Source organism: Myxocyprinus asiaticus, chromosome 34, assembly GCF_019703515.2.
Source record: "Myxocyprinus asiaticus isolate MX2 ecotype Aquarium Trade chromosome 34, UBuf_Myxa_2, whole genome shotgun sequence".
NCBI lineage: Eukaryota > Metazoa > Chordata > Actinopteri > Cypriniformes > Catostomidae > Myxocyprinus > Myxocyprinus asiaticus.
In genome coordinates, this window is record NC_059377.1 from 17,749,443 (window position 1) to 17,760,353 (window position 10,911).

At 36.9% G+C, this 10,911-nt stretch overlaps 1 protein-coding gene across 1 annotated transcript; it reads left to right on the forward strand.

Moving 5' to 3' along the window:
- The first annotated feature begins 953 nt into the window (after window positions 1-953).
- On the forward strand, window positions 954-2,765 carry LOC127424825 (protein LRATD2-like). Its single transcript, XM_051670279.1, has one exon. The coding sequence runs from the start codon at window positions 1,366-1,368 to the stop codon at window positions 2,182-2,184; it is 819 nt and encodes a 272-aa protein (XP_051526239.1). The 5' UTR covers window positions 954-1,365; the 3' UTR covers window positions 2,185-2,765.
- Window positions 2,766-10,911: the final 8,146 nt, after the last annotated feature.

Here is a 10,911-nt window from a genome sequence, read left to right on the forward strand (position 1 = left end):
TAATTACTTTAATTTTAAGTTCCTTTCTAAAACACTTGTCACAAGCAGTTTTTTGTTTTTTTGTTCAACTAATTCAAAATAATATCTATTTTCTCCTTGTTCGTTGTTGCACACCCCTCAGCTGTCACAGAAATGCAAACAGACGTACATATGAACATATGAATTCACATTTTAATTGTATTACACAAATAATATATTTTTTAGAAATATTTGTAAAAGTAATGTACTTAAAAGCAATGACTTTCATTGAAAGTCAGTAACTGTAATCTAATTACAAGAATTTAAAACATAATGGGTTATACTACTTTTTTGTGCCTAAATGTAACTGGATTACAGTAATTTATCACTTTGTAATCCAATTACACCCAACACTGCTTATAATCAACAACCTAAAATCAATAGTTTTATATATTTCCATCCTTTTTTATTCGATTACATCATGCGCAATACTTCATGGGATTGTAGTTTGTGCCTTTGTGAAAGGTGTTAAGTACACAGTCTTGTGCCTTTATCTTTATGTCCGATTTTCAAATACTTTTTTGCTTCAAAGTCAAAGTTTGTAATGTTGTAATTCACCTTTGCAGCTGGCTGGTTCGGTTCATGGCTTAGAACTCTTTAATGGAGTATTTTATGAAAAGCCTATGAAAAAAATTAATGGGACAAATACTTCCGGAACACAGACGGCTGAAAAGGTGGGCACTGTTGCACTCTATAAATGTATAAAATGCATTATTATGTAATTATTAGCATATGTGTAACATGAACACTGTAATAATAATATTCATACCCTGGCTTTTGTATGAGGCTCTTGATGATGTTAAAAAGCTCTGTATCTCTTTAAATAAGGAAGCTAGTGTAGTGTGTGTGGTTGGTTTTCCTCAAGCTCTTCACATTATATCTGCTGGAGCTGACAAACACACAGCAGGTACACTTCAAAACAACGAGAACAATTTGACCACAGCTGTGAGAGAGGGAATAAAAACAGTAATAGGTTTTATTGTTTATCTTTCTCTTTGGATACGGCAAGCAACATGTTATTAATTCCAGCCATCTGTAAATGAAGAACTTTCTGCTTGGAGGTGTCAGGTGTGAGAAGACTACTAACTGCATGGATTACAGTCAAACTACAGTACTGGAACCGTTTCCATCTGGATAGCACATTTTAAGGAGTTAATGATAAAACGGCTTGCCATATATATGTGATTTGTAATTGAAATGCGAGTGGATTGGACGTAGAGATGCAGGTTTACTATTAAAGTATCCGCGTATCTAGAGCATCGCAGTGCACTTCCAGATGTCCATATCTGTCTGCTCGTAACAGGTGGAGCTCATTTTACTCCATCAGTCCGAAGTGAAGTGGCATATATGGGCAACCAGGTTGACAAACTGTCACACCTAAGTTACGCCGAAGTTCCCACGACCGACCCTAACGGATTCGACACTGAAGAAGACGTCCCGCGTATTGGGGTCTCGTACATTTTCGCGACGGATGACGACGAACTGGACGATCATCATGTCGATGGATCGGAGCAGAATCAGGAAGAGAAGCTCTACGACAAGTGGAACGAGCTGGACTGCGCCGTTTACCATCGCGACGAGTGTATTTACGAGAAGAGTGTCAACGCTGCAGATACAGAGACGTTCAGCCCGGAGAATTTATTGAACAAGTGTAAGCCCGGGGATCTGCTGGAGTTCGTGTCCATCGGGCAGTACCCGCACTGGGCTGTGTACGTCGGCGACTTTCAGGTGGCGCACCTGCACCGGGCGGAGGTCAAGAACAGTTTCCTGACCGATGCCAGCCAGGGCAGGAGGGGAAGGATCGTGAACGAGCTGTATCAATTCAAAGCCCTCAGTCCTGATGTGGTGGTGCAGAACGCGATGGAGCAGGTCGGGGCGAAAGACAAAGAACTGAGTTGGAGGAATTCCGAGTGTTTCGCCGCCTGGTGCAAATTCGGTAAACGCGAGTTTAAGATGGGAGGAGAGATACGCATCGGAAAACAACCGTACAGATTAAAGCTGCTCTTGTCTGATAAACAGTCTCATGTGCTGGAGTTTCAGAGTTTGGAGGATGTGATCATGGAAAAGAGGAGAAACGATCAGATCGGTAAAGCGGCTGTTATTCAGGAATTGGCTCATCATTTGAGCAACATCGGAAGCAGCAGGAGTGAAGCCAACGTTCATTGACATGCAACAGGTTGAGGAGACATGGAGCATGTATCATAACACACAACTGATATCTGACATTACGCGTTATGGTGATGAGAAATACATGCATTTTCCTTGTGATGGAAATTTTAAGTCTTAAAAATGTATTTCAAGTTGTTTGAAACAGACTGACCATCTCTATAATGTAAAATTAAGACTCTATGAGTTCCATAAATAGCCATAAATCATTCTGAAAGTTTTAGCACAAGATATTACAACAAATGGTTCAAAAAGTAAATTCACCAGTCTGCCCTCTTACTGAGTAATTCCTCCTTTTCTCACTTTATGCATTTTATAAGGAAAATTATATTTCGGGGCTAGTTGTCACACTTTTTTACTCCAGTGAATATTTCTCAGGGTAGGTTTGTTATTTGAAGTCAATTTCTGCACTGCAACATAACTTAAAGTCTTGGCTACAAAAAAGCTATTAAACATTTTCATGGTTCTTGCCTAGGAGTAAAGTTACAGTTCACTGAACACATGTTGACCATTCGCGACAACTTGCCCCAATCACCACTACCAAAACCAAATCTATGCCTCTCTTTAAATCTATGCCTGCCTTAAACAGCACCTTTTTTTAAGCTTATTCAGCCAAATTTATAAGGTTAAATAATAATAAGCACAACACGATTCATGAAACGCCAACAATGGGAAAGGCAATGAACAAAAATGTCAAACCATTGTTTTGGCCAACAAATATTGTAGTTGATAAATTATGACATTTAAAACATATGTGACATCCTGCCACAATCTGACACTGAAGGATCAATACAAGTTAAGCTCAATCGACAGCATTTGTGGCATAATATTGATCACCACTAAAACTTCCCCTTCCAAAATGGAGGTTACAGTGAGGCACTTACAATGGAAGTGAATGGGGCCAATTATTGGAGGGTATAAAGGCAGAAATGTGAAGCTTATAATTTTATAAAAACACTTACATTAATTCTTCTGTTAAAACTCCTGTATTATTTGAGCTGTAAAACTGTTTAAATAGTCGCTTTTACAGTCGTTTTAGGGTTTACAGTCGTTTTATGGTTTACAGCGTTACGTAGCCATGGAAACAAAGTTGAAAAATTGGCTATAACTTTACACAGAAAAGGTTAGTAAGCGATTTTATCATGGTAAAATCATATTAAAACTAGTGCTTTCAGTCTATTTAAATTTTTTTATCACAATTAATCACATAATTTTTCTTAATCGCATTTATTTGCAGATTTTGAAAGTGCTGAAATTTGACTCTATATATACTTCAAAATACTGTCAAAATGCACTTATTCTCTCTAAGGAAAGAAAACAAAACAATGTGAAACAATATAATACTTTATTTATATATTCCAAACAAAGCCTTCCACAGTATAAAGATAGAAATAGACTAAAATATCACCAATTCAAGTAACATTAAAAGTTTCCCAAAGTCTAAATGGGAGTTTGACTAATTGAAAGAACTTGTTTACCCATAGGTTGCATATCCATTGCAATGGGCATTACATCTCTTAAACTCTTATCCTCCGCAATGTTAATCTGTCTGTAGACTGTGGTTATCTGCTTTGTTACAGCAATCATGAAGCTGCGTTCACTATTTGCATGAGGGTGTCAACGCCAGCATCAAGCATCGCTTTGAACTCCATGTGAAAAATCACTTGCTGATAAAAACATCTCATTCTGCACTTTGGTGATAGTTAAGACTTTGCGTGCTTATGTGGTAATTAAAATGCACCTTACAGAGGCTAAAAATACTTTATTTTGCCCTTCCAACCAGTGTTTCTGCTAGTTTATGCTTTATTAATGGTAAATGTGTTAATCGCGATTAAGAAAAATGAACGCGTTAAACTTTTTAAATTAATCGCATATGTTAAAACTTAAATTTTGACAGCTCTAATTAAAACATATTTTGTTTACATCTTGTGACTATACTTTTGAAACAGTGAGAATTTTTGTTTATGGACTGACCACATTCACTTCCATTGTAAGTGCCTCACTGAAACCCAGATTTGAGGGTTTTTTTAAAGAAAAGTAGGGACATGTCGAAATACATTTTTGTGGTAATCAACATTATGCTACATTTGTTGTTGCTTGAGCTTAACGTGTGTTGAACCTAGAATATTCCTCTAATGAAAAATACCTTTGTCCTAAGAACACATTTAAACCTTTCGGTAAAAATCTACCTTCATAATATAGGTAACCCTTGTCTTAATGTTTGTCAGTGTGGTTTTATTGTCTTCGCTTGTTTAACCAAGAGCTATAACAAAAATATGACAGTGAAAATTTACTTTGGAAGGTAGAATCCACAAAAATGTAATTCTAATATAAGACACTTGGAGACTGTTGTATTAGAGCAGATGGTGGGCAGGGTTCCCCTGAGCATTTTCCTTTCCGACCATGAGCGTTTCACGGGAGTAGGACACCGTACCGGCTCTTATACAAGCATACACTCACAGAGCACTTTATTAGGAACACTATGGTCCAAATAGAGTGCCCGACTTGGTCTTCTGCTCTTGTAGCCCATCCGCCCAAGGTTCGACGTGTTGTGCATTCTGAGATTGTAGTGAGCTGTTCTGCTCACCACAGTTGAACAGAGCGGTTATCTGAGTTACCATAGCTTTAATGTCAGCATGAACCAGTCTGGCCATTCTCTGTTGACCTCTCTCATCAACAAGGCGTTTCCATCCACAGAACTGCTGCTCACAGGATGTTTTTTGTTTTTGGCACCATTCTGAGTAAATTCTAGAGACTGTTGTGTGAGAAAATCCCAGAAGATTAGCAGTTACAGAAATACTCAAACCAGCCCGTCTGGCACCAACAATCATGCCCTGGTCAAAATTTTCCCCCATGGTTGATGTGAACATTAATTGAAGCTCCTGATCCGTATCTGCATGATTTTATGCACTGCACTGCTGCCACATGATTGGATGATTAGATAATCCCATGAATAAGTAGGTGTATAGGTGTTCCAAATAAAGTGCTCGGTGAGTGTATATAGGCTGCCCTGTGAACGTGCACAATGATTAACAGGCAGAAAGTCTTCTTATTGGCTAAACAAACGATCTGAACGCCGCCCCTGACATATTTCTTGCCGCTGTTTACCAAGCCAAGGGCAATTACAGAGATAGGTGTGATATTTTATGCCACCTATTTTAATGATATCTGACAGGTAATAAGGACATTGTCATTTAATAAAATCACTTACAACACCTTTAAAGTGGTTGTACTGGAAAGCCACAGGTGACAAGATGAACTCATTTTTAAAATGTGACGGGTATCATTTGATGTGGTATTTTAAAATTTGCCAAACGCTCTAATCCTGCCCTTTCAATACCCTGCAAACTCTCCACTTTATAAACTTTCATTTGCAAGGTTGCCAAAGTTGGATTATAGAGTAATTGTCCTCCCAGTTGTGACGATGAAAAAAAAATTCTGTGCCTGTTTGAATTGAATTAGATCTTGTGAGACTATAAAAAAGAGAGGCTAAAAGCAACACTTTGCTAAGACTGGGATTACTTATCAAGCTGGTTAATAATCAAAGTCATAAAATGGCCTATAGACTATGCTTTTATATATCTCCTCACACTGATTCAAAACACTAAAATAAAGATCCTAAGAAATGCCACAGTCATTAGTTCAACTCAATGAGTTATTCAGTCATAAGATCATGAGATGTTGAGCTGTCAAGTATTTTGTCCAAACTGCACTTTGTCCTCCAATTTTGCTTAAGGGTAAGCACCAGGTAGACATTCTGAATGGTCAACACACAATGGCACATAATGTCACAGTGACTTATCTCACTAAACAGGAGACTTGCCTTTGAGATACACCATATATGACGTGTTTTGTTGGAGGAGGAAAGAGTGTTTTATGATTTGCGCCCAATCGCACTGCCACAGGGCCACACTGGGTAAACAAAGTGATGCTGAGGAATAAGGAAGTAATTACAACTGCCATACTGTGAGTGAGTAATGGCTGCCCACAATGGCAACAAGACACTCCTTGTGAGTCATTGGAAAGCCAACACTATTGCCAGCTTGAGACAACAGCCCCCTAATGAGCAGTTAGTCAGTGATGTTTTGAATGTGATCTGACTCAATGACACTGATCTCTGTGCACTGAGGAGTACCGGTTTCTGCCTCTAGCTTTTCTGTGTTGTTTGGTGATATTTCACAAATAGTATGTGCTCTCATTTTTGATCTAGTGTTGCTTTTCATTTTTCAAGTATAGCCTAATATTGGGGCATGGATACAGATTGGATACTGAGAGCTTTCATGTTCTTCTGAGGTCCAAAATGACCTCATAGATATCAAATTACCTCATTGAGGTTTATTGATTTAATAGATTCTCTAAACACTTCCATTAAAGGGATAGTTCACCCAAAAATTACAATTATGTCATCATTTACTCACTGCTATGTTGTTCCAAACCGGTATGCTGCAATTTTTTACGTGGAACACACATTTTTTTAAGAATCTTACGCTGCTCCATTAGGGATGTGCACAAGTAATCGATTAATCAAGTACTTGTTCAGCTTTAAATATTCAACTAGCAAAAACACTACTCGAATATTACAATTAAATTTTCCTTTGTACCCTTCCCTGCCGTCAGCAACATTTTTTATAATTTAATATAGATCTTGTTGTTTATGCATAGTGCTCATTTTTTCATAAGAAAGTTGAAGATTGAACTTAAATTCTAAATTTCAAGTAATTGATTACTCGTTTTTTATGTTAGAGTACTCGATTACAAAATTACTCAAAATGCCCATCCCTATGCAATTACAGTTCAGTTGCTTTTAAATAAGGTCAGTCATGGGTTGTTTTGTGTGTGTGTGTGTGTGTGTGTGTGTGTTTCACAGAAGAAAGAAGAAAAAAAGCATATTGGTTTGGAACGGCATCAGGGTGAGTAAATCATGACAGAATGTTCTTTTTTAGGTGAACTGTTCCTTTAAAGGAAAAAAGTAGCCATGTGTACCCAGTGACACATTTATCAAATCTGTTTGTCCTTAGTTAGCTGCATGGTTTCCAGCAGACCTTCACATCAGATGACCTGGGTTGAGGTGAACCTGAGCATCTCATTTCTCAATTATTAAATGGTTTGACAACTTTGTCAAACATGCATACCCCACACCAAAACTTTTCCACACTTCTCATTGTCTCATTATCTCTTCACACCTGAGTTATTATGTAAATCCACTTTTATTAGCTGTATTGTCTGAAGCGTTACATCCACTTTTATAATATTTAATTATGTGCTGCAGTCACGATTTTCTTGCAAATTACCATGCAAGGTACCAACGTGTCCTTTAATAATATACCATTGACATCCTTAGGGCTTTACAAAGTGCCTTCTTACATTTTTAAAGCCACGTTTAAATGATGCAAATATTGGAGATTAAGGCACTATCTGCATTTGTTGTCATAAAGGTGGTTGGAAATTATTCAGAATACTGGCATGATTGTATTATGGTTAAACCAAGTTAAACACCCCTAACGCCAGCCTCCCATGTGTTTCACTAGACACACTTGAGAAACTACAAAAGATACGAGTTTATAATCAGGAAGGAAGTACTTTCAGTCAATTTGTGTTCTCACCTCTCATACTGTTGAGTCCTGTTTTACAGAGGTAAACATGAAGCAGCTGCTGTTACTGTAGTAACGCCTGTTTCAGCGAATGCCAAATTTCCAAACAATTCCTTTAATTATGCAACCCAACTCAGGATATGCTCAAGAACAGGTTGGCACATGTCCTCTAATAGCAAAACAAGTCATTTATTGTGGCTATACTTTTGAAACAGTAAGTATTTTAGCATGTATGGATTGGAAACATTCACTTCCATTGTAAGTGCCTCACTGTAACCCAGATTTTTTTCTTTTTTTAATTATTTTTTAGGAGAGACAAGTCAAAAATAATTGTTGTGATAATCAACATTATGCCACAAATGCTGTCAACTGAGCTTAACTTTGAATATTCCTTTAAAAATTATAGAAAAAAAAAAAATGTATACAGAATGTTCACCCCCTTAAATCTTTTCACATTTTGTTCCCATTACACCTTCAATCTGTGATGCATATATATATATATATATATATATATATATATATATATATATATATATATATATATATATATATTCAAAAACAGCAACGAAAAACATACATTTCTCTCTTACTAAAGTAACCGGAGGTAAATTCTTTGTACAGAGTCCCAAACAGCAATGACAGCTGTGGATCTTCTTGGGTATGTCTGTCTGAGCATTGCACATTTAGATATGGAATTTTTGCCCATTCTTCAATGCAAATTTGTTCTGCTAGATTAGATGAGAGCGTTGGTGGACAGCAATTGTCAAGTCATACCAAAAATATTCAATTGGATTCAAGCCAGTGCTCTGGCTGAGCAATTCCAGAACGCAAACCTCTTTTCAAGCCATCCTTTCATCGTTTTTGTTGTGTGCTTTGGGCCATTGTCCTGATGGAAAATTAATCTTCACCCTAGACACAGATCTCTGTCTAACTGAAACAGATTCTTCAGTATGTGCTTGTGTTTTGCTCCATATGGTGACCTTGATGAAAACATATACAAACAATACACAATGTTCAGTTCCTAGTGCAGAAAATCAACACTGCAGCATGATGCAATGGGTTGCATTTGGTTTGCGGCAAATAGTGCTTTACTCTCAGGCCAAAGAGCTCAATTTAAGTCTCATCAGAGCACAATGTTTTCTTCAAAAGGTTTCAGGTTTTGTCACATGGCTTGGAGCAAACTCAGGAGATGATGAGTTGTCCTTTTTTCAGAAGTGGCTTCCTTCTGGCCACTCTCAATAACACAGAATCTGTGAAGAGCAGAATAGAGTGCTGATGTCTGTGCACTTCTATTTCTTCTATTAGGACACCTGCAACTCTGTTAGTGTTGTAATCTTCTCTGAAAGTTGTGATTCTTGTCCAGTTTCTCAGTTTGGTACAGTCTGGTGGTAGAAGTGTCAAGGTTGTGCCTTGCTTTTACACTGAGTTACAAACAGGGGTTAAATTGGGATTTTTGAGGTGGCGGAACCCTTTTTGGAATCGTAGGTGCAGGGATACCGTACCGTACTGTTCTGCCCCAATTTAACCCCCGTTTGGAGACGCCAATGTGCCCTTTGATCTGGATTGATTGACAGCTTTGGCTGTGAATCACTGATCGAGGAATGGGAGGTGTCATTGTTTTTTTTTTTTGGGATCCTCTACAAAATACAGGAGATGTCGAGTTTGATCGCTGGAATATATCCATATTTTATCAAAAATAGACATTATCGATTATACGTAACGCAGCTGTAAACAACGGAAGATCAGTCTGATTTTTTTCTTTTTCCTGATGTTTTGGATCAAATGGTCAGGTGCATTTTGTTAAGTGGACTCTTACATTGAAATCTATGGTGGTGTTTCTGGGATTCTACAGATCTGTTCATAACAAGCGGAGATGAAATGTAAGTAACGATGATTAATTTTTTCGCGATAAAATGTGCGATTCTCATGCTTATTAAAATAGTATTTCGGCTATAATGTTCTGATTGAAAAACAGACACAACAGGTTGATTTGTGAGGCTTTAAGCTTTCAAATAACATATAGCGTGTGCAGAATGCTCGTAAATCTGAGGAAATATATGTAATCATTTGGCGCTAAATTAAAAAAATGGGACACTAGTGACCCACACGTCGTTAAGAGGTTAAGGGCTAAAAACAAGGCAAGTTCTCGCAGTTCTTTTATGGTTAGAACATACAGAGTGTTTTATTAAATATTTTACGAGCTAACAAATTTATGTTCTTTAAATGTTTTTCAAATGTTACATTGAGGTTTTGGGAACCTTGTAACGTCCCCATAACATTTAGAGCATAACATTACTGAAAACGTGAAAACTTCCTGAAAAATTAACTTAAAATAAAAAAAAATTAATAATGTATAGAAATATATCTTAAAATATTACTGTAGCAGCAGTTGCACTAAGAATGTGTTCTCCAAACATTTTACTTTACTGAATACTAATAACATCATAAGGATGTTCCATTAACGTTTTTAACAATGTTTGTTTCTAACCTTTACATAACATTAGCCAAAGTTGATAGGAACGTTCCTTGTTAGGTGCACTCAAAAAAAGAATTTTTGTAGGTTGATCAGTTTACTTAATTAAAATGAACTAAAGCAACACAATTCTAGAGCATTTGGTCACAACTTGATTTCATTGCATTCTATCCAATTAAAGTTGTAAAATTGAAGTTTAATTAATCCATTTGAGTTTGGACTACATGAATACTTTTTGTAGCACTGATGAAACTGGGCAGGGGATTTCCATTTTCCTGAATGTTTGCATGGGACTGGATGGGGTGAACAAGTGTTGAAATTTAGTGTTATTTAATGCAGTTTTGAGCTAGATGAGAATAGGAGATTTGTTAATGTTTAATGTTCTGTTATATTGACACTTAAAAAGAGTGTCTGTTATGCTGGAATTTTGAAAGTTTCCATTGTGGTGAAGATTTTGCTTGTGAGTAGGTTGAGGATGGACTTTCACTTTAAAGTGATGCTTGATTCGAGTGTGGCATATCTCTATGAACAGTTGCTATCAAATTGACAGTGCAACATTTTCACTGTCCTTACACTTGCTCACCTGGCATATACTCTTGATTAATAAAATAAATTAACTTGGACCAACATAAGAAAATTTATTAAATTAAACATGATTAAATT

Bases quoted from the DNA above. Each gene is read 5' to 3' on its own strand.
- LOC127424825 (XM_051670279.1), top strand. From the start codon at position 1,366: ATGGGCAACCAGGTTGACAAACTGTCACACCTAAGTTACGCCGAAGTT.